This window comes from Vulpes lagopus, chromosome 1 (genome assembly GCF_018345385.1).
Source record: "Vulpes lagopus strain Blue_001 chromosome 1, ASM1834538v1, whole genome shotgun sequence".
Lineage (NCBI taxonomy): Eukaryota > Metazoa > Chordata > Mammalia > Carnivora > Canidae > Vulpes > Vulpes lagopus.
Window position 1 is genome coordinate 99,746,674 of NC_054824.1, and position 25,133 is coordinate 99,771,806.

Consider the following 25,133-nt stretch of genomic DNA (forward strand, 5'->3'; position numbering starts at 1 on the left):
AGCAGTTCAATGCTTGACTCTTACTTTGTAAAATATTTAGAACAATGCTAATGCTTTTTCCATTCGATGCTCAATAGTTTTTTCCTTCCTCACTGAAAGTTGCTAGCATGTTCAAGACATGAGGGCACTTACACTGCAATTTAAAAAATGACCCCAAGAACAAACACTGGAAGAAGGAAAAAATGCAAGCAACACTTATTCTTTCTTTTAATATAGTCTAAGCAAATGGCAGGTGTGCAAATAGCCATTTATATATCCCTATTCAACAAATTGAGTTTTTTGCTTGATTTTATCATGGCTGGATTTTTAGGTGGTGAGAAGGTTCATGTTTTCAACAACTTCTCTTTCTTCCCCACTGGGCTTGGCATGATGCCTGACATTCACAAGAAAAGCACAAAACCATAACTTACTTAAATCTTAGAAGATTCCACCTACCAACTATTCATCTCAATTACTAGTGAGCTAGCTAATTAAATGAGCACTCAACTGCTGCTTGCTGAGCTGAACTGCTTGCAGTTAAATTTTGCAATGAAAATGAACACTGCTGGGGCAGCCCGGGTGGCCCAGCAGTTTAGTGCCACCTTCAGTCCAGGGCCTGATCCTGGAGACCTGGGATGGAGTCCCATGTCGGGTTCCCTGCATGGAGCTTGCTTCTCCCCCTGCCTGTGTCTCTGCCTGCCTCTCTCTCTTTCTCTGTGTCTCTCATGAATAAATCAAATCTTTAAAAAAAATAGAAAACAAACACTGCCCTCAGTGCTGTAGCCATCAATGTTCTCATAGTACCACCAACATTCACCTCTGCATCTGATGCAAGTGGCTCTGCCAAGAACTTCCTCACATTTCCCACCCACCTAACCTATTTATTCTCTCAAGATTCCAATCAGGTGCTGCCTCCTCCAGGTGAGGTGCCCCTTCTTTGTGTACTCCCAAGCCCTACAGAGCATTCTCACTTCACATGGTTATGTGACTCAGCTGTCTCTCCCCCCCTAGACTTTAAGCCATCTGAAGTATGAGATCATATCTCGATCGTATTTCCATTCCCTGTGCCTATCACAGTATTAGGTCTAAAAGCAGAACACATATTTGTTAAGACTCAGGCTTGTTAGCAGTTTTCCAGGAAGTATTAATTCACATAAACTACATGCAGATACTCCTTTCATGAGGGCTTTTTCTGGATGCCATTTGCAGCTAATAAGAATTTAATAATCAACCCAAATCATCATTACAGGGTCCATCTTAATTTATATTTTTAAGCACATAAACAAAAGCTCCATAACTTGAAAAAATATAGGGGCACTCAGTCGGTGAAGTGTCTGTCTTTGGCTTAGGTCATGATCCCAGGGTCCTGGGATGGAGCCCAGCTTTGGGCTCCCTGCTCAGTGGGGAGTCTGCTTTTGTCTCTCCCTCCACCCTCTCCCTGCTTGTGCTTGCTCTCTCATTCTCTCTCACACATGTACTCTTTCTCTCTCTCAAGTAAATAAATATCTTAAAGAAAAAATATATCCATGACTGTCATATGCATAACTGTAATAAATAATGTACTATTTTTGTGCTGAAGAAACTCTTAAGAATACACTGGGAAAACTCTGTCCTTATCTGATATTTCTCCTAATCACTAATTCACCTCTCCTCTAAATCACCACAGCACTTTTCATGACATGTTCCATTAGACCGGGAGACCTCCCTCTGGTTGTGTTACCTTTAAGACACGTTTGATAGAACCCAATACAAAGTCTCTCTGTGGATGCTTCCTGTTCTGAAGGATCCAGTCACGATTTAACACCTTTTCCCCTTCTTCCAACACACATTTCTGACCTTGGAAATGTGGCTTCTCATACAGAATCCAGCTGAACAAATATAAAAGCATGATCAGTTATAATTAATTTTCTAAGAAATGAGGCATAAAACAAATGATACTTAGTAAGTCCACAGAGCATCTCACCTACCTTTTAAAACCTGAGCTATTTGACACCATTAGCCTATGATTCTATTTTTGAAACACTGATATATGCTAATTTAAGTCTAGATAAATAGCATAAGAATAGTAAGAATAAAAGTACATACAACTTGGAAATATTCCTGGACATAATCTATGCCTGTGCCTGTATTTATGTATGCATGTACTTTCTAGACGGTGTATAAACAAAGTTGTCCATTTCTATTAAAACAGCAGCTTAACAATTCCAAATTTTAAATAAAATGGGAGCACATGCGTCCCTTTTTGTTACATGAAGACAACACCACCCCATAGCACTTACATCATGAATACTGACCAGCAGGGAACTAAGACACTCACGGGACAAAGAAATTCTGGCTGCAGCACGTAGGAGGGAAACAGCTGATAATGAAGTTTTCCCTCATTTTTACATCATACAAAGAATCTTTCACTTCTTGACCATGTCAGCTATACAAATGACTTTATGTGTGTGGCCTTCACATTCCTTAGCATCCTACAAAGTCTGAATTCACTTTCAAAGCTATGCTTCATTCAACTTCTGCCTTCAACATAATTTGCTAAATCTGTCTTACTAATAGTGTAGTTTTAGAATTGTACAGATCATATATAATACATATATTAGGCCCTGCTACTTATGGCTGGTCTTAAGCACTAAAAACAGCCTATATTTTCTGTTACAGGACATAAAGGGAATAATTAAATTATAAAACACTAATAATGTTTCAAAATATTCTGTCAAAAACTAAGGGAAAAGGAATGTGACTTTAATAAAAAATATAAAAAGCATAAACAGTAAGACAACACATTTAGTTGTGGTGGGGAGAATTGCTACAAAATTTTAAGAGGTCTCTTACCAGCCCCTTACAACTTTTATCAGTACCCCATTCGGAAAGGACCATGATGTAGCATCAGGAATATTACAGTAGATCTCTTGCTTATATTTACTTCCATGGAGATCATAGATAACCATCTGCAACATACAGTAAGTAGGCACAATAACTAATTTTAAGAATGCATTTAAAATTCCAAAATGTCCTAGAATGCAGAAAATAAAATATCCTAAATGTATAAAAGTGATTATTACTTTAGATGCTCAATCTTTGAGTAAAATAATCCCTTTTAAAGTTAGTGAGAAGTATTAATTTTAAACTCCCCAAACATGAAAGTAATCTTACTTTTTTTTTTTTTAAGTAAGCTCTACACTCAATGTGGGGCTTGAACTCACAACCCTGATATCAAGAATTCTATGCCCTCCAACTGAGCCAGCCAGGTGCTCCTAAAATGACCTTACCTTTCATATTTTATCTTAGTCTCTAAGAAATTTATGCTTCCTGGGGCACCTGGATGGCTTAGTCAGCTAAGCATCTGTCTTCAGCTCAGCTCATAATCTCAGGGTCCTGGGATACAACCCGGAATCAGGCTCCCTGCTCAGCTGGGGGTCTGGTTCTCTTTCTCCTTCCCCGCACTTCCCTCTCACTCGCTAATAAAATCTTTAAAAATAAAACCAAACAAACAAAAGAAACGTAGGCTTACCTTCCCAGGTCTTGGGTTACACCTCAAAATCTGTTTGTTAATATTCTGAAACAATAAAAGTGTAAGAAGGAAGCCTTAGGAAACATCAATAGAAAGATAAATAGTTCACTTCCTTAGCAGTCACAAATCTAATTTATCACATATTTACTCAGGGACCATTATATGCAAAGTGCACTTCTAGGTACTACAAGGGATATAAGGGCAAATATAAACGGAAATAATGTAGGGGATCTCTGGGTGGCGCAGCAGTTTGGCGCCTGCCTTTGGCCCAGGGCGCGGTCCTGGAAACTCGGGATCGAATCCCACATCAGGCTCCCGGTGCATGGAGCCTGCTTCTCCCTCTGCCTATGTCTCTGCCTCTCTCTCTCTCTCACTGTGTGCCTATCATAAATAAATAAAATAAAATTAAAAAAAAAAAAGGGAAATAATGTAGTTTGTGCCCTCCAAAGAAGCTTATAGCTACGAAGGGGGAAACAAGAGAGATCACACTCACATGACTCTTCTAAGTGAAGGACTAAGTTAAACTACAGGTAAAACACAAAGAAAATGCCAAGTTATGGCCACCAAGGGAAATGACACCAACATAGAGGTCAGGTGATGATGGCACAGGGAGGTGCCCAAAGGCTTGTCTGAGCAAATGATATGGAAAAGACCTTGAAAAACAGGATTTCAATAAGTAAAACAATGTGGCAGGCTGGGGTCAGGGTATAGAGGAAAAAGACTTTCATGGTGAGAACACAATGAGAAAGTAGTAGTCGTAGGAAACACAGGGTATATGACCAGAGTAAGAGGAGACAAGGCTGGGCAAACAGGACTCGGGGGTGCTGTACTGCAGTGAACATGTTCCACTTGACTTGGCAGGGGATGGGGAATCATAAAGAAACATTTCTCCAAATCTCACTCTTTCTTTGATGGTAATTCAAGTATATAACTATGGGTATTCAAGGTGGAGATATAGGTCTTGGGAATCCTTGAGGAAATTTCATGATCTTGGGAATGCCAGAAAGGAAAAGTTGCATGTTAAATGAATATTCTATAAAGTTAGACATTTTAATACTTATGAGGCAAAGAACACACCTCACTGAATTTCAAGGCATTTTCCAGCTATAATGTTTTCAGCTTTTTCCTTGAATTAGGCTGTTCATTGCCCTGCTTTGTATGAACAATATGAACAACTATAGTGAGAGGATACTGTCAGGCGATCACTTAAAATAGTTTAAAATATTATGAAATATTTTACTGAGACACATAGGCTCAATGGAAAATAAATTCCCCGTTGACAGTAGCTGCAGAAATTCAGAATGCTGTCACTTAATTTAGCTTGAGAACCAAGTATCAGCTAAAATCTTAGAAACAAACTGCTTCTCCCTTAGGCCTTTTAAATTCTGACTAGGCAATTGTTTTTTCAATTTAAGTCTAGTTAAAATACAGGAGTTACAATACACTTCAGCTAAAGGATAAAGTAACTTCTGATATATTTTTAAAATAATCTTTACATAACCTCAAAACACCTATTTTCTTAATCAGCTTTCAGATCATTTCATGACCCAAAGCAGCACCTCACTAGTCAGTAATCAAAATAACTTACCTCTGTGAACGGGCTTAATCTGCCTGAGATGTCCTGAGCACGGAAATATTTTGACACCGGTTCCTGAGATATCCCACCAAATCGGGCTCCTTTTTCTGAGGAATGGGTTTTGGAAGTCTGCAAATACTGATGATAGGCACTCTTTAAAGAAGAATGCAATTTAGAAGTAAGGTCAGATTTCTGTAGAAATGAAGCCTTTTCTGGCCACAGACCAACTTGCAGATTGGAGGTAGTAGGTTCACTTGACATTACATACGAATTCTTAGACATTCCAGTCCTTTCCTGGTCATCATCAGGGTAAAATGTGATGGAAGGGTCTGGCCGCTTGAAGGTTTCCCTCCTCCTAGCCCTCAGGCTTCCTTTATGTAACGGTTCCTCCTCCTCCTCGTCTTCCTCCTCCTCTTCCTCTCCCCCCTGTCTGTCTTCATCAAAATTCATCCTTAAACGCTCTGATACTGACTGGAGAAGGGATAACACGGAAGAGGGCTGGCTTGCACTCTCTCTTGACTTTGTGGAGCCATGGTGACCAGGCGAGACCTCACTGGACAGAATGTCTTCCTGAGAGCTGTCATCCTCATAAATGGGAGACAAAGCTAAGGGATAAATTTTGTACCTTTTGGCCTCCACTGATAGGAACGATTCTGAACTATCGCTATCAAATGTCTCAGCTAATTTGGCATCCTTTTCAAAGTGATGGACAAGGTCAGTTCTGCTCTCAGACCTCTCGCATGCGAGAACAGGCATGCTGTCAGCAGAGGTGTCCGGAAACAAGAGAGAGTGTGTTCTCCTTACATCCGCGGTAGTGTATCTGTCCTCATCTTGAAGGGGTTCTTCATATAGTATAGTAAAGGAAGAATTTTCTTGTTCATCCTGAGAAACGAAGGCTAAGCTAGAGTCTTCTTTTTCATCGCTGTAATTATCATCTTGTCTTTGGCTAGCCACTGCAGTAACAGACGTTCTCCTGGGTGGCTTCCCCGCTATGGTACCCCCAGGTTGGAAATCTGGCATTGCTAAAGCTGGGTAGCCTTCATAGTCCTTACTCAAGGTCGGTGATTCATATCCCCTGAAATAGGAGGCAAGTCTGTTGTCACACGTTATCAAGCCTTCCTTTCCTTCAGGGGGACCTTTCTCCATTTCTCCAACACCCTCTCCACCAGGCTCTTGGGGGTTTTTTCCAGCCTTATATATGGGAGGCATGGCTTCTGCTTGTGTAACAGGCAATTCCAGATCTGCTCCACATGTTTTCTGAATGCTTACCACTGTGGATGACACTCTGTGTTTCCTGATAGCCTCATCAGAGTCTTCTGGAGATCTTCTTTCTGCTTCTCTTGGGAAGGGCACGGACACTATCATTCCAATCATCTCTTTAGCCTCTCTCTTACGTGATTTTCCCATTTCTGAGGAGTCAGGGACTGCCACCTTGCATGCTTCTTCCACTTCTACCATTTCAGTTTTCCTAGTACCCTCTCCGGCATCCTCTGGGTACGGTATTTCCAACACAGGTCTTACAGTCTTCCCAGTGATGTCCTCAACATCTTCTTCGTAGATATTTACCACTTCTAACATAATGGGCATAACCTCGGTTTGGTCCAGGTCCCCTTCAGCATCCCTTATGTAAGTATCTTCCATTTCTGACTCAACAGGTATCACCTCAGTCTCCTCAAGATCTCCTTCAGCATCCTCTGGGTAAATATCTTCCATTTCTAATGTGGTAGGTACCAATTCAGTCTTTTCAGTAATCCCCTCAAAGTCTTTCTGGTAGACATCTTCCATTTCTGACATGACCGCTGTCATCCCAGTCCTGCCGACATCACCTTCAGCATGCTTTTGGTAAATATTTTCCATTTCTAATGTGGGAGGTATCATTTCAGTCTTCCCAGTAATTACCTCAGCATCTCTTTGGTAGAAATTTTTCACTTCTGAAATAACCGGCAGCATATCGGTTTTGCCAAGCTCTCCTTCAGTATCCCTCATTTTATAAGCTTTTTTCATTTCTAAGATGGCAGGTAGTCTCTCTGTTTTTTCAATACATCTCTCAGCATCTACTTGGTATACTTCTCCCACTTTAAGAATGTCAGCTGTTGGCTCAGTTTTTGCAATATTCAATTCGGCCTCCTTTTGATGTGCTCTTCCCATTTCTGACCTAGGAGGGACTGCCTCATATTTCATAATATTCAATTCAGCATCCTTTTTGTTTGTTTTTCCCAGTTCTAACAGGGAAGGCCTAAGCTCCATTTTCCCCACATTTACTTCAGTATCTTTTTGGTGTACATTTCCTACTTCTGATGCTGTAAGGAGTGTGCTTTTATTACTCTGTCCTGGCAAGCTTTTTTCAGATATACGCACAAGACTATCAGAAAAACTGCTTTTGGATGTCCCAGGTACATGGAGGTCATCACTTAAAAATGGAGGCCACTTGAAATTTAATATAAGGGTTCTTGTGTCCTCTGACCCAGTTTTGTGATTATCCACATGCTCTATTTCCACTTTCTCTTTGGAGTCCTCTTTTAGAAATAAATGTGTTTCTACCTCATTATCTAACCCTTTATGTGTGTCTTTGGCTAATAAAACAGCATCTGATTCCTGCAGACTTATACTATCAGACTGTCCAGCTCCATTTCCAGAAAATGGGGATTTCTGGTAAAGAACAATTTCTCTTCCTTTAATCGACTCTGTGTCATTAACTAAGTTACTTACAGAGAAGAATCTACCTAATACTTTATTTTCACTTATTTCACATGTGCTTTGATTTACTGCCTGTTCAGACACCAAGAACTCCCTCAATGTATCATGTGGCCTAACACTATCACTGGTCAGAATTTCTGAAGTATTAGCCTGAAGTTCAGAATCCCAGGTATCCTCAGTATCTTCAAAAGCATCATTCATCAAATTTTCTTGGGCTGAATAAATGACCTCATTGACTAACTCCCTAGCTTGATCTTCTAACAAACAAGATAAACTCATTCTATCAGAATCAGAAAGGAGGCTCTTCTCACCAAATGTAGGTGACACACAGACCTTTTCTTCCCCCCGGACAGCTGACCTGTTTTCCATGCCCTGCTCTTCGAAATGCTCTGTCAGTTGGATCCCTGTCAGTGTCACTTCTGGTGGGTTTTTCTCAGGGACGTCTTCCTTCAGAGTACCTGGATTCATTATGTCATCTATGGCTATATGCTCCTGGCAGGGAGCAACTATGTTTTTGGATTTTAATTCTTCCCTGACAGAGTTAAAAATTTCACTAGTCAATGTATCAGCTTTTTTCAGTAAAGCACTTTTGAGGTCCAAAAGTTGGTCATGTGCTCTCCTCCTTGCTTCTATGTGTTCAGCAGATGCTTCAGAACACTGCTGGCTTGAGCTGTTAACTGACGTCGGAGCCCCAGCAACTGCTCCAGTCTCTGCTTCCATGGGATTGTAACACTGGGCAGCAGTTGGGAAACCAAGAGATACCATCCCAGTAGGATTCCCAAAATGTTCCTGAAATGGGGTCACTTCTGACCCTGTTGGGATAGATGTTTCCAATTCCAAACAAGAGCACTTAGGGTACAGCAAGTTAGTTAAAGAGGCACCTTCACGTGTGGCATCTCTGGTAACTTTTACAGAATTCAAATTATTTTGGGGATTTTGTGATTTTAAAACCACGTTAGCTTCTTCACAGTTACTGGAAGAAGACATGCTGTCAATACCCCCACTTAGGAAAGGAGCATTCTCTTTCTTTCTATGAGATAAGACTTTCTTTTCTGATTTCAGCATAGGAACATTGTGAAATTGTGAATCCTCAGATGCAAAAGCATTGTTTTCTAAACTTTTCTTATCAGAATCCAGAAAAGGTGAATTTACTTTTGTGCTGTCAGTTTCTTGGAATTGTGCAGGAGCACTAGTTAGGCTGAGTTTTGCCATTTCTGAGAAACCAGAAATCTTTCTAGTCCCACAAATATCTGAGGGTTGATGAATTACACAGGCATTGGCTTCATAATTCTGTGCCATTTGCCCAGTGACTTTTTCATTATGTACAGAAGGTAAAGTCTCAGATATATTACCTTTGGGAAAGGCAGGAAGATAAACTAAGGCTTCTGCCTCTGTTTTCTGAATACCTTGATATTTGGAGGCAGGAGGAGAACCTTCAGTTTGACAATTCTCTTTAAGGCCAGAAGTTGAGTATTTCTCTCTTATCTCCTTATGATCTAACGACTGAAAACTTTTGTCCTGTTCAATCTCTTGGGAAGTTAATTCTGATAAAATAAGATTTCCTGGCACATCTGTAACTTCAAATGGAGAATAAATTTTATTCTGAGAAATGTCTCTGGGCTCTGTTTGGGAAACAGCTATCTTGGAAAGGGATATAGTTTTTCTTCCTCCAGAATGCAACTCAGCAGGAACACTGTTCTGACCATCACCTTTCACTTTTGATAAAATTTTGGCAGTGCCAGGTATGGTTTTCAAAGAAAGAGAATCTGACTTCTCTATAGTGCTCTTACTTGCTCTAGTGCTTGAAAGCATGAGTTCTGCTTTAGTAGGGTCTTGAGATGAAATGGAACTGTAGTCCTCAGACAGCCTTTCAGACTCCAATCTCAAATCCATTCCAGTTACACGAACGTCTCTGGCTTTAAGGTCTAGTGGAACCTGGCTTTTTTCGCCTTCAGGAAGAAGCTCCTTGGACTCAAGAATTGCAGATGCGTGCTCAAGATGAAGGCATGCAGGAGGATTCTTCCAATCTGTTGCCTCAATGTGATTTGCCACATTTTCTTCTTGACACTTACTAGGCTGACTGGAAATACCAACAATGTTGACATCTCCAGGTTCAGTGGGCACAGAGGAACATGCATCCTTTAAAACAGGAATATCTAACTTGTTTGGCATACCAACTCTGGAAACAAAGGTAGGAGATGAAATACTGAAATCTGATTTTTTACAGTCAGGGGTAAGAGATGTTCTGACATCAGGTGATGCTTTGGCTTGCTGAAGACTCTCAGAGTCAAGAGATTCTGAAATATGATTTTTGTTAGGTTCAAAATTCAGTTCAGGTGCTATTTTATTTTCTAAGCATGCTACAATGGCGGATTCACTGATGTGTTTTACAGAGACAGAGTTGTTTTGATTTATTCTAACCACGGGAGGCATTTTGCCACGTGGCCTAAAATCAGGCTTTTTGGCTTCTGTTACAAACAACTGGTCAGTATCTTTGGGTAATGGCTCAATTCTATCTTCCGGAGCTTTTATGAGACTTGAAGTTGTGGGTTCGCCAACCAAGGTGCTTTCTGTTTCTTGTTTGATTTTTCTAGCAGCCAAATTTTTCTGTGAGTCTTGGGAAAACAATCTACATCCTTCATTTACAGGTTCTGTGTCTGTCACAACATGTCTCTGAAGAGCAGGGATGCTGGTGTGATTGGCAGCCTGCTTTGCTGAGTTATCTGCGGTTTGCATGTCACAACATTTACTCTCTGGCAACTGCGGATCTTCAAGCCTAATTGATTCATTTGGACTCGGCAAATCTGTACTTCCCCATGTGGTTGTGTTGCTCCCATTAGATTTATTACAAGAGAAGTCAGAAACAGCAGGGCTCATAGGCTCAACATGTTCTTCGCTCTGCACCAAGGTCTCATCACTCATCACTGAGCTGACTTCCTTTATTGTAGTTTCTGTTGTAGTTATCCCTTGAAAATCCAGACTGCAAAGAACTTTGCCACTGTTACTTCCTGTAAACGATGCTAAACATACCAAATTTCTGTCAGCCTGAGAAACTGGTGCACAACTTAAATGATGCTGTGAGTCAGATTCCCTAACAGTGGAGCTGGAGTTAGTCACAGAGGAAGGGGATGACCTACTTCTCACAGGTCCCCCAGGATCATTTTTATTTAAAACTTCCTTAGAAGAAGCAGTATTGGGCAATTCTGGGTTGTTGGTCAGATGGCTTTCTGTGTTAAGTTTTATTTTGCTACAGTCAGTGGCTTCTAATAGGTCTTTGGGCACATGCCCTTTCATAGATATATCTGTGCTAGCTGATGGCAATGACGATATCATCCTAGCCTCTGTCTCGCTTCCAGAGCCAACATGGATACTAGAGTCAGAACTTTCATTTTCTCTGTCCGAGGGATTCACAGTTTCCAAGGCAGTCTGGTGCTTCAAATATTTCCTAATTTGTCTGGGGCCTCGATAGGTTGCGTATGTTACTGAAGGCTTCTCTGGTTTACCAACTAGTTGTCTGTAAAAAGAAACAGTACAGTAGTATCATGAAATATAGTTACTAACACTTAGTAGCAATCCTAGATTGTGGTAAAGTATATCTTTCAAATTACTCCCACTTTTACTATATATTAATTGAATAAGGAAATCCTAAAATGTTTTAGTTGAACTTGTCTTTATTTTAAAAAATAAAGATTTGACAAGTAGCATGTGAAGGTCAAGGCGGCATGAACGTTTGAGCTCCTCAGAACCTTGCCCTCTTACCTGATTATGTGCATCTCTCTCACTGTGGTTAATGGAGAGAATGTGGGCTGACAAGTCCAAGGCTTGAGTATTAGTTATAATCTCAAAGGAGTGCTGGCTGGAAGGAACCATACTGCCTTTATGGCTCATACTGGCAAGTCCATGGATACATCATTGATTTTTCCAACATATCAGAGCATCATAGTAAGTTTCTTTTCCTTTAGTCTTAGACGTGAATTTAAGTAGCCCCTTTGAGCACAAAGGGGGAGACCTTTTAAAACCGGTAAGATGTCAAGCCCACATCAAGCACTCACTATATATTAGTTAATTCAATGACAGAATTGCCTTAAAAATCTCTCATGTTAAGGTCTTCAAATATTCAATTAGTGTAGTAAGTATTACACTGCTTGGGTAAGTATAGGAATCAAAAGGGACTTCTAGAAAAAGTTCTCTACTTCTTCTGTGCCCCAGCACAAAGTTCCTCAGGTCTCCACATCCAAATTCCTTTGAAGAATCTATCTCTGGGAGTTCTCATGCTATCTGATGCTGCCTACTAGCCCTTTACATGTACCATTCTCTCCCCCTTCAATTCTGGCCCCAGAGAGAAACTCCAGCACCTTCTAAGACTCAGTTCACAAACTATCTCCAGAGCAAACCTATCCCAAGGCCCCTTTCCTGTTAACAGGGCAATTAGCCTCTGATCTGTGGGGTACAAAGAACCCTGAGCACAGCATTTGCCATATTAAATTATAAAGATCTAGGCACTTATCTTCCCCGCTCACCTGGTGGCTATTTGAAGGAAGGCAGGGTTTCTTAATCATCATTTTTAAATGCTCCCCACAAAATTTGGCAAATGGTACATGTTTAGCAATTTTTTGTGAATTAATGATTAAATAAAGCAATGATAGTAAATGCTTAGTGTGTAATTTATTCCAGATTGCCTTTCTCACAGACAATAGAAAAATATTTTAAATTCTAAACTAGTTTCATTTTAGGGTCTTGAAGCTAAAGATGGAGAAAAATTTGATGTTCTAATTTCTTCAGGTTAAACATATAATTAACAAAACATTATAGAGTCCACATGAATAATTAAGAAATCCAGTTACTGGTATCCCAGTATCTAAAATAATACATTTTCTTCCCAAGGTTAAAGTAGCAACATTAAGAACACTAGACTTGTCTATATGATAAAAGAGAAAGTAAATCTCCTTTGAGACAATGTCATATTTTCATCAACTATGTCCTTTACATATTTCATGTACTGTAGCTGAAATAAAGTATTTCAATCTATGTAATTGCTGACCTCTCAACTCTTATCACCCCACAACTGTAAAGCCTTGTATTGGTTACATGTATGTTTTTACTGTCCACTATAAAACACCTGAAGAAGTACAGAGAAAGGCCTTAGAAAAGTGGTTTTTGGCTCCAGCATGAGTGTCAGGCTAGATCAAGGACTATTATGAAACAAACTCCAAAGTGAAAGGTAAATGTCTATGAAATCATGCACAGAGAGAAAAATGCATATAGGTAAACTAATGTTATTGGTGAAACCTGATATCAAAATATGTTATTTATTCAGAAAACAGAAGTGTCTTCAGAGCAACATATGAAGATCCAGAAGTCTGAATAAATGACTAGAAATTTTACTGTTTGGTTGGTCTTTCAAAGCTTTAATGTTTTATACTTAAAACCAACTTTCAACAGGCTGTAATATTTTTCCCTCAAAAGATCGATAAAATAATTCTGAAGAAATGGCTACACAAAGAAATACACATTATGTCCACAGATATAGCAAATGAGATACGAATCAGAATTTTATTCAAGTATAGTAAATCCAGTTCTCTTACTACAGACTCCATCCTAAAGAGACCTCAAGACATTTTATCCTGCATCAGTCCAATAATGCACCTTTTGATCTAAAAGGTCTTCTAATAAAATAAATCATACAGAAAAAAACATTAAATTTCAACTCCCTCTAATAATGCCTTTTAGTAGTTTTAGAGTCCTTTTGGGGGTCGGGGGAATAATTTTTTTTTTTTGCGCTTTCTGGGTACTTTCAACTAAAATGATTAAACTGATTTATACAAACTAATTTAGATTTCTAAATAATCTCCTGCAGCACCTGGATGGAAATGTTATATACTTGTAACTAAAATATGCATTGTTTGTACTGAACAGCTATATTATCATGTTTAAAGTAAAGAACATCAAAGTTTCAAGCTTAGCTTCATGTACTATAATTATTTCTGTTAGGTTCTGATGAGCTACAGTCCCTCTTTTTAAAAGATTAGTCATGCCAATGTCATCTATTTTCTACATCATTCTGCCCCAGGACGCAGCTGAGTCTCCATAATTGAGTAGTATTAAGAATATAAAACTATCCTTTAATTGCTAATTTTTCCCTAGTAAATAAAGTAGAAATGTCAAAAACATGTAACTTTAAAAATAAACTGAAGATGGAAAATTAAAAAGAATTTTCATAAGCTGCATAGAGAAAAGGGAGTATTAATTTCACATATTATGTAAATTGTATATGGGAGCTACAGTTCACCCTATATAACCTATATAACCAAAGGTATGTGATTCTAACAGAACAAAGTGAAACTGGCTCTCTACTCCTCCCCCTTTGATAGCACATCTTCTTGTGCAGTCTAGCTCCATCTCTGAGACATGATGATAAAGGTCATGTCTCAAATGGACTGGTGTCTGATCTCCAGGGCTGCTTTTAACTCTGGCAAAGTGGGTATCATTGCCACCAATGACCCCTTCACTAACCTCAACTGTATGGTCTACATATTCCAGTATGATTCCACCCATGTCAAACTCCATGGCACAGTTGAAGCTGAAAATGGGAAACCTGTCATCAATCCATCTCTCAGGAGCAAGATCCTGCCAATATCAAATGGAGTGATACTGGTGCTGAATATGTTGTGGAGTCCACTAGCATCTTCACTACCATGGAGAAGGCTGAAATGCTCTTGAAGGGTAGAGCCAAGAGGGTCATCATCTCTGTGCCTTCTGCTCATGCCACGTTTGTGATGAGTGTGAACTCTGAGAAGTATAACTCCCCCCCCTCAAGACGGTCAGCAACACTTCCTATACCACTAGCTGCTTCTCTGGCCATTGTCCTCCATGACAACTTTGGCATTGTGGAGGGACTCATGATCACAGTCCATGCCATCAATCCCACCCAGAAGACTGCGATGGCCCTTCTGTGAAGCTGTGGTGTTTTGGCCAAAGGGCAGCCCAGAACATCATCTCTCTCTCTACCAGTATTGCCAAGGTTGTGGGTAAGGTCATCTCTGAGACTAATGGGAAGCTCACCAGCATATCATTCCATGTCCTCACCCTCAACATGTCAGTTGTTGATCTGACCTGATACCTGGTGAAAGCTGCCAGATACGAGGACATCAAGAAGGTAGTGAAGCAGGCAGTAGAGGGTTGTCTCCTGAAACTTTAATAATAACCCCCCACTCTTTCATCTTTGATCCTGGGACTGACCTCAAATACCATTTTGTCAAGCTCATTTCCTGGTTATAACAATGAATTTAGCTATAGAAACCGAGTGGTGGACCTTATTGCCCACATAGCCTATGAGTAACAGCCCTCTGGACTATCAGCTCTAGTAAAAGCACAAGAGGAGAGAAGCCATCACCTAATGGGGAGTCCTTGCCCCACTTTATTCCCAACATACAGAGATTGTTCCAACCTAGATATCGATGTTTCCATTCCAGGCCTCCAAAAGAACAGGAGGGGTTTAGCAAGCCCTACTTTGTCATAATGCATCAGTAAAAAACATTGTACCCAGACAAAAAAATAGGGAGGGGGAGAATAAAGTAATATACCTATACATTTCAAATATTTAAGTAGATATATGTACATATTGGATATCTGAAAAGGTTTTATGCATTTTAGCCCAGCCTACCTATCATGTGAAGATTAAGCCTTCAGATACTTCACATGGCTGTACTTTTTTCTGTATATATTTGGTAAACTGATATTTCAAAGGTCAACCAAAGACATGTCATTCTTCAAAGAAAAATCTAAATAACAGCCTATAAATACAGCCTTAGAGCAAAATATCTACCTCATTTTTAGGAAAGTATGATTAAGCTACCTTTTCAGCATTAAGATATATTTCCTTTCAAATTACATAATCTTCTCTCACAATAGGGAAAGCTTTTAACTTTTCCATGTAAAGTACAAATCCAGTAATTTTTAAATTTTTATTTTATTAATTTATTTTCTCAGGGGGAGAGGGAGAGGAAAAGAGAGAATTTTAGGCAGACCTCAGTGCCCAGCACAGAGCAGGCGATGAGAGGCTTGATCTCACCTGAGCTGAAACCAAGAGTTGGACACTTAACAGACTGAGCCACCCAGGTGCCCCAGCAATTTTTTTTAAATCACAATAAAGCTTTGACAAAACATTTTCCTGATAGATATGAATCTGTTGAAAACATAAAAATCATAGAACTTTTTAAAGATTTCAACCCAACAATGAAGTAGCTTCCTAATAAATTACTTTGGAAGTGTAGGTTGATGTATGGAAAACAATCTAAAAGTTGCTACCAAAAAAGGTTTAATTAAAGGTTTTATAGATATTAAAAATGAGTTTTACACAGTGAACTATGCATAAAAACAATTACAAAGCTGTTTATTATCTTTAATTAAGTGAAGATGAAATTATTTACAATGACATTTGAGGAGGTTTTTTAAAAAACACTTCAAATTATAAGTCATAGGTCTAAATTTTGAAAACTGTAACAGTGATTTCAGATGTATGTCTGATATTAGTAATGGACAGCTATGTAGTACAGCATATTTTATAAACTTGTCTAAAGTAAGCTGATTATTAATCCTTTTTTAAAAACTCTGATTAGGGCAACCCAGGTGGCTCAGTGGTTTAGCGTCGCCTTCAGCCCAGGGCCTGATCCTGGAGACCCTGGATCGAGTCCCACGTCAGGCTCCCTGCATGGAGCCTGCTTCTCCCTCTGCTTGTGTCTCTGCCTCTCTCTCTCTCTCTCATGAATAAATAAAATCCTTAAAAAAATAATAAAAAAATAAAACACTCTGATTATAAAAGACCTATAGAGGAAAAAAAAAGCAGGCGCATTTTTACATGAGAAAGATGACACAATGCCTCCAGTTAATTCACTCTTCCTTATATTAAAAAATTGATATTTTTAAGTGACACTGAAATCTCCTAATTTCAGAAACAGACTCTGATGAGAGAAAAAATTCTAAAGGCCTGAGATATAAGAGAGGCCATTTCAGATTTCTTTCTAAGTCAGCATGACTGTATGTTAACTTTGTTTAATCCAAAAGCCTGATTTATGGCTCGCCAAGCATATCCTGTACACTTGCTTTATAAATGAGTAGCCTAACAGAAAACCATCATGTGCTTACAATATTGATCAATGCTCCTACTCTCTGTATTCCTTGACCTTAAAACTTGTGATTGCCACCTATACGCTTATCTTTTTTTTTTCTTTCTAAATTTATTTATTAGAGACAGGGGGTTGGGCAGAGAGAGGGGGGGACAGAGAGAGAAGCAGGCTCCATGCAGGGAGCCCCACGTGGGACTTGATCCCGGGTCTCCAGGATCAAGCCCTGGGCCAAAGGCAGCACTAAACTGCTGAGCCACCCGGGCTGCCCTTATCTATAATCTTTGGAGCTTTACTAGATGTTTAAAAAGTATATAATCCTATAAAAACTCTTCATTCCCCCAGAGTACTACTCTTCCCTTTGAAGTGCATGTTCTCCAGCCAGCTATTCTAACTTGGGCTTGAATAAAACTCTCTTGCCTTCAGAGGTTCTACAAGGTTAATTTTGCATCAACAGCTTTTAATTTATTTTTTTTAAGATTTATTTGAGAGAGAGAGAAAGCACGAGAAAGGTGAGGAGAAGGAAAAGCAAATTTCCCACTGAGCAGGGGGCCTGATGTGAGGCTCGATGCAGATCCCAGGACTTCGGGATCACAACCTGAGTCCAAGGCAGATGCCCAACCAACTGAGCCACTCAGGCGGCCCAACAACTCTTAATTCTAAACAACATTTCATATTTGGAATACCCTCATGATCTTGATAAAAATATATCCCTGCTTTTTAATAAATTCATGTCAGAACTAAAACAACGTTAATATATTTATAATTCAGTCTTAAAATTATTAGTAAATATTTTCTTCAGTTATACTAAATATCTAAAATTGGTTATAAGTAGTCCTTAACCATACTGTCAAAATAAACTATTAACCAAAATGGTATTCAACTTTTATTATAATTCCTAAGCAACCTGACATTTGTCAATAGGAAATTACTTAACTGCAATTCTACATCTGATAATTTGTAGGACTCTGAAGCTGGGCCAGAGGAAGCCTGTATCTTAGTCCAGATAAAAGCTTTGTGGAGCTGGTTCTGATAATGCCCTAAGCAATTATTCTATTAATAAGGAGGGCTTTATCAACAAGAAATAAGAGGCACAGTATCATCTTCCATTTTCTTCTGTCCAGAACCAAAGAAATTAAGCTGACCTACTAATCAAAACCAAAGTGGGATTAAAAAAAAAAAAAAAAAAGAAAAACATAAACTTTCCAATCCACCGAATTCCCATATAACAGCCTCAAAATCCCCACCACTTTAAGTACTCTGGCACAAAAAGACAGTTGGAGAGGTTGTTAGAAGATTGCTGCACCCTGTTCCCAGAGATTCTGATTCAGTGGGTCTGAATCAGATAATCTGTATTTCTAATGATTCCCAGGTGATGCTAATGCTGCTAATCCAAACACCACATTGTAAATACCACTACTTTAAACAATCCTCTATTGCAGAGGTACTCTAACCATTTTTCTGCTTCAGACATTTGTTTCTAATGATACATTCTTGTAAGTAATGTTTCAGTAAACACCTTTGTATATCATTAGACATAACCTAAAAGCTTTTTAAGGTTTTTGAATACATATTGCTCTAATATAGGACCTCCACTCCTAGCATTGTATAGGGGGCATCAGCTCTATTACTCTGAGTAATACAGAACAGCATTTACTATTTACTATTGTTGTTATCAATTTAACTGGAGAAAGGTTATTCCATTTTAGTTCGAATATCCTTGATTGCCAATTATAATAAGCCTTTTTTCCACTTATGTATTAGCAGTTTATATTAGTTGCTGTTTTTTATTAAGTGTCAAAAATGCTTATATCAGTTAAAGCATTTTCTGACATTTTTTTGTATCTAACTTTCTCACTTGCCCATATAACGTATCATTGTTTACTTTGACATAGGGAGTTTGAAAATTAGAAGTAATCCAATCTAGTGATCTCTTTCCTAACACTTTCCATTGCTATCATGCTTAGAAAGCACTTTCTCACTAACATAAAATAATTCCTATTTAGCTACTTTTAGTTTTGTTTTTTAAAAAACATTTGTTATTCTATTTGGTTTTAATATAACAAGATAAGGATCTAGCTTTTATTTTTTTCTCCAATTTCCTAAAGTCCTCCTTTCTATAATATGGGGGCAGGGGGAGTATGTAAAAATGCCATCACATTCAAGGTTTCAAATCACATATATACCAAGGTCTACCTCAGGACAATCCATTCTTTCCACTTCTTTCCACTTAAGTGTTTAGTAAATATTATATCAGTATGACACTATTTCAAATTTGCAGCTTTATCAGTATGCTGACATCTGGTAGGGCAAGCCCTACCACATCAGTCTTGATGGGCAAACTCAAATCTGTCTGGGTCTCAGTTTCTGACAACTGCTAAGTGGGGTCTGTATCTACTTCTGGAGCCTGCTATGAGGAGGAATTAGCTCAAATATGCACATGAAGACACTCTGAAACTATAAAGAACTACACAGCTCTATGCTATCATCTACATCTGACTCTATAATTATTCATGACCTCTTCAAATAATACAATTCACAGGTAGAAGTTAAATTAAAATCAATAAAATAGATCCTTATTAGTTATGAATGAATACTTCTGTGTTACACAAAATGGCTAATGGATTAAGCATTGTCACATACATTTTCTGGGTAGAAAATAAGTCCTAAGCCCATTTGAGTAAAAGAAAAGCAAGTTGGTGCCTGTTAGTCAAGGAAAGGAAAAAAGAGATGGTGAAATAATCTTCACATCTGCGCAATATTTCAGTTTCTCAGAGCTGTGGAAATGGATCACAAGGCCAGTTTTACAAGTAGAGTCAATTTAACTTCTTAACCCCTTTAATTTCATTCCACAAAGAAAAAATATTAATAGAATGTGAATACAAACCTTAGAACCATTTTTGTTCCCCAAGTGCAGATTCTGAACTCACTGCCTGCCCTAATACAGGAAGAACTCAGACAACAGAGAACACTCTCACTCAAGGAAGTCTTAAATTACAAATAAGTCTTATACTATAACAAAGTTGGCACCTAAAAGGTATCAGTACTGACCATTAAAATATCTCAAAAGGCCCTAGATTATACATATGATCCACTGAATCATATAATTTTTTTTTTTTTACCTAGTAGCAAGGACATTACGGAATGCTTTTTCTAATTCTCTTCATTAATAAGAGCAGAACTAAGGCTTAAGAGCTAGATCCAAAAGCTCACTCTTTTGGCTATGTAAACTGTAAACTTACTTTAGTAAATCACTGGTTTCCTGTTCACTGTCTTGTGTTGTATCCAAAGAAAAGGCGTCTGAGGGTTCAGCTGAGTTGGACTCTGGTTCTTCTATTGCAAGCACCTGGGTTCCCACGGAGCCATGGAGAATCTCCCTTTCCCTTCTGACCCCTTCCTCAGGATGGTCACTGGGATTCTGTGAATCTTTCTCAGTTTTGTCCTGGTCATCTTTGAAAGAAGATTGCTTGGCATCACTAAGAGATGATTTTCCTGAGATATTGAATAAGTTACCAAGAAACTGAAAAAAGCTTTCTTTTGGCTGTCTATCATTTTCTCCTATTTTGCTATCGGAGGTGGAACGGGAAAGGTCATTTGGCTTTTTCAAATCTTCCTGCGTGGGAAGAGTGATCAGCTTCTCAGCATGGTTCCTTTTGTCCTCAGTTTGGGGAATCTGAAATAAAAATAGAGAATAACAAACATTATCATTCAAAAAAATAACACAGACTAAGAACCTGTTCTACGACACACTTTGTACCAGATGTCAGGGATACATCTGTGACTAAGACTGAGGGTTTCAGACTCCTCGGCTGCTTACATTCAGTGAAGGACACAGCACAACTTAAAGCCACAGAGTACACATCACGTAGGGAGAAGTACGGCACCTGTGCGAAGTCAGAACAGGAGTAACCAGTCCAGGTTTGGTGGCAGTGACAGCACAGAAGGTAGCTCAGAGGAGGATTCCTAGAAGTGCCCTTGGAAGGAGACCTAACCCATGACCATGTGACGCTTGTACACCCACTCCTTCCCCGAGCTCTCTTCCCTCCTCCTCCCCCGCTCTGTTTAGTGATGTGTCAGCTTCTAAGAAGTTAAAGATGAACGAAGGTGAGGGTACAAAATGAGAAGAGTACCACCAGCAGCCCTGGCAATTCCTGCAGATGTTAAAAACACTTGCACGGGCGTGTTTTACCTGCTCATAATGAGGTTACTGGCAAAGTAAACTCAGTCACGTGTACTCTGGGAGGAAAAGACTGAGCTGCGGGATCCGAGCACTTGCTGCCATTCCGTCACACTTCCCTGATGCTTCGTTAGCTTGACGCCCATGTGCCCACCCAGCCTGCCTGCTCAACACACCTGCTCACCCACTTGCAGAAGGAATGCCTGCTGCACAGTATCTGTCAGAGGTCATGCTCACTGGTCCTTATAAAAGGAAAGCTCCAGTGTGAGTCAGAAAAATCAGGACAGCAAGGGAAAACCACCTCAGGTGCTGTCAGTTCACATGCTGATGTTCTATAAGAGGCTGACCCTCCAGCAGCCAGGAGCATCATATTCTTAATGTTGTTTGTTTACCTCGTTCCACATTTTGATCCAAATTCGAAATCATTTAATGAAGTATGTTCCACTAGCCACTAATACAATTAAGCACAGGAAAGCCTGAGAACAGGTGCAGAACCTATTAGCCCAGGAAATTAATTTCAAGCAAACAATACTTTAAGCTTGTTCCCACCTTCGGAGGCAGAGGGCATTTTTGAGGAAACACACAGAGAGCATTTTCCTATGTGTCAGGAGCTTCATAAAATATGTGAGTCCCTACATTTAGATCATCACCAACCTTCAAGGCGAAAGTCTCATCTTTCACTGGTTTCAACTGCAACTTGCTCCCACTCGTCCTCACCTCATCCCTCCAACCTTGCGCTCATTGTGGGAGAATGTGCGATAAATCAGCTGTGTCCTCTCTTCACATAAAGGGCTGCTCACTTTGGCAACAGAAATGCTAGTTGACATTTTGAAAATGCTCATGTGTATGAAGATACACATTTGTTGTCCTTTGACTATGCATTTAATTTGTTTTAATTATCAGCCACAATATTTCTTCCTGAGTCAAAATGAACTAAGACTATAACATGAACAGAACAGTGATTTTTTTTTTTTGCTAATAGAATAACTGGTCTTCCTGGGTAGCTATCTAAAGGAAGTAAACTCCAGGCTATTCATTAGAATATCATAAATATTCTTAAAATGGTTCAGAGATACACAAGAGTCATAAAATTGGGTCAATGGTTTAAAAAAGGTGAGGGAAATTAACAACTTAATTAACAGAGATAACACTTTTTGACACTGATAAAAATCTCAAGATGATTTCTGTCAAAATACTATTTCACTGCCTCAACTATCAATTATTTTTTACTTGACAGTTCCTTCCAAAATACAATAAACTGATTTCTAAACAAAAAAGATATTTTCTCAACAATTAAAAAGCTTTACACTTAATGTTTTTATTTTATAAAAAGATTTTATTTATGTATTTATTTGAGAGAAAGGGGAGTGAGCAAGCAGGGAAGGAGCAGAGGAAGAAGGACAAGCAGGGCTCAGTCTCACAACCCTGAGATCATGACTAGAGCCAAAATCAAGAGTTAGAGGCTTAACCGACTAAGCCACCGAGGTGCCCCTACATTTAACCTTTTTAGAATTATACATATGATTTTTTAAAAAAATCACTTGTTCTTCCTTCCCCTCAATTTTCAGTTTCTTTGCTATTCTAGAATCTCTGTATCTTTAGCTTACTTAAGAGTGTTTTGTCCTTAGATCACTGCTTAATTTTTCCCTAATAGTCTTGTGAGACATTTGTATCAGTGAAATACCCTCAACAAGAAAAAAAAAAAGCATCTAAATCCAGGAACAAAAACTAGCAGAAAAGAACACTGCTAGTTGAAGCAAACACAATTCTGTATTTATATAATTAAAATTTTAAGTCTGATCTAAAACAGCTGCTCTTTCCCCTCAGCCTAAACAACAATAAAAGTCAGCCTGCCACAAGCAAGGGCCAATGCTGCCTGCCAGCAGGACTGCCTGCCAATGTTCCAATGAGTAGAATGAAAGCAGTCAGGATTCAAGCAAACAAAACATCAATTCCAGTTGCTCTCAAAGATGTTGGTATTCTACATATAACAACAAAGGCTACTGATGAAGGCATATGTAACTGGGGAATTTGAAATTTTTTCCCTTCTCACTCAATTTGCTATAAGGTAATGCCCTCAGGTCAATTCCATCCATCTATCTACACTTTGCTATGTGTCTACTCAGGGACACCGATTAGTAAGACACAGTTTCTGCTTCAAGGACGCTGATTAGTAAGACACAGTTTCAGCTTCAAGGAGCTTACTTACAGTCTAGCAAAATACTCATGGCTGTATCACTCTGTGGAGCCTTAGAAGTGAATCCACTGCACAGAGGAGCTAACACTTGAGCTTGCTCCTGAAGGGTGCGAAGAGCATCCTAGACACACAGTGTAATACATGCAAAGACAGAATTATGAGCTCTGTTCATCATGGCAGAGGTGTGGCTGAAGAGGGCTGTGGTACAGAGAATAAAGAATGAGGTGGGCAAGATGACTTCACAGAAGCAGAGGCTGAGGGGATAATAAAGTTATAGATAACTAAGTTTCCTAAGCTGGGCAACTATTTAAGTAAAAAATGGATATGGGAAATAGGAGAAGTGAGATCAGAGCCTCTGTGGGGAGGAGCGGAGGTAAGGCAACAAATTACTCAGATGTCAAACATGTTAAATTTTTGGTCCCCTGCTGATGTACAAAAAGAGATGTCTGGAAGGCAGAAGCACAGTTTAAAGATGCAATCTGGTCAGACACAGTGTATGCAGGACCAACAAAAGAGCCCTAGGGGGGAAAAAAAAGATTAAAAAGACATGAAGAAATCTGTGAGAGATGGAGAACACTAAAACCAGACCAGGTCATCCCTCCAGAATACTGGTCTCCAAAGGCAAAGAACAAAGAGTATTTCCAAAGGGAAATGGGGAGCAAATGCCAAACGCCATTGTAAGGTCTAGAAAGAGGACTATCCTTCCCCACTGTTTTTCAAAAACATCAGGCACCTTGTGAATTGTGCATCTACTCTTCTCTCTGTTTAGAATTTTCTTCTGCCACAGAGCTCCACGACTCACTCCCCCTCACCTCCATCAGACCTTTACTTGCAAGTCATCTCTTCATTGAAGGCTTCCCCAGTCACTCTAAAACTGTCAATTCCTCCACTGTGAAAGTGCCAATATCCTCTCTCTGCCTTATTTTTCTCCTTTGTACTTGGTAGTATAAAACACATGCACACATACACACATTATTTAATATCTGTTTCTTCTTCTAGAAAGTAAAAGCCACAAGTGCAGGGATTTTGGTCTATTCAGTGCAGTATCTCTAGCACTTTGAAATGTACCTGACAGTAAGAGGTGCTCTAATAGTTGCTAGATTAGTAAACGAGGAATGAGGACTACACAGAAGCCCTAGGAATACAGGAGAAATAGTCTAAAGAGCTCAGGAATTTGTGAGTACAGCTCCAAACTCAAGGGGTCAAACTGTGAGTAGGCACCGTCAGTAGGTAAATAGAAGGGAACATGTTGAGAAATTTTTTAACCTTAAAAAAAAAAAAAAAAAAGAAGGAAAGACAGAACAGGACAGTTTAAGGTGTAAGATAGAATAAATGGCTTTTTGTTCTTGTATTGTGGATCAGCTCTACACAGACTGGAAAGAGTAACTGCTGTATAAAAGAGAAGGATAAGTCCCAGAATGAAAAGGATAAAGTGAGATAAAGAGACCAGTAGAGTCTCTAATACTTCTAATAATAAAGGGACTATATTAGCCTTCAAAAGGCATAAGGACGTGTCCTCTTCCAAGTAAAAAGGTAAGGAAGTGGGTGAGGCCTGAGCAATTCTGAAAATGGAGAAGATGAAGAGCAAGGTCCAACAAGTGGCTCTGACCCAGTACAGTGAGAGGAGAGATGACAAGCCAAAGGAGGGACATAGAGAGGACTTGGAATAGTGTCTCTGGGGGATGCAACAGTAGGCTGAAAAGGGCATACCAGTAGTAAGCTTGAAAGCATTCAATCATTCAGTAAATAACGAACAGCAAGGTACCATTCCAGGTGTTTAGATGTGACAGTATGTATGTATAAATAAATATATACATACATACATACACCAAGAGGCCTGCTTTCACAGAGCCCACGTTCCAATGATGTAAGAA

At 39.2% G+C, this 25,133-nt stretch overlaps 1 protein-coding gene across 2 annotated transcripts in view; it reads right to left on the reverse strand.

Annotated features, from left to right (window-relative positions):
• Positions 1-25,133, reverse strand: part of CRYBG3 (crystallin beta-gamma domain containing 3) — a 103,579-nt gene that overhangs the window by 52,782 nt on the left and 25,664 nt on the right. For both annotated transcript variants that reach the window (XM_041765867.1, XM_041765879.1), the window contains exons 3-7: positions 20,128-20,558; positions 5,079-11,277; positions 3,491-3,535; positions 2,812-2,927; positions 1,700-1,847 (exon numbers count right to left, since the gene is read on the reverse strand). In XM_041765867.1, the coding sequence (XP_041621801.1) occupies positions 1,700-1,847; positions 2,812-2,927; positions 3,491-3,535; positions 5,079-11,277; positions 20,128-20,558 (6,939 nt within the window). The remainder of the gene's footprint in view (positions 1-1,699; positions 1,848-2,811; positions 2,928-3,490; positions 3,536-5,078; positions 11,278-20,127; positions 20,559-25,133) is intronic.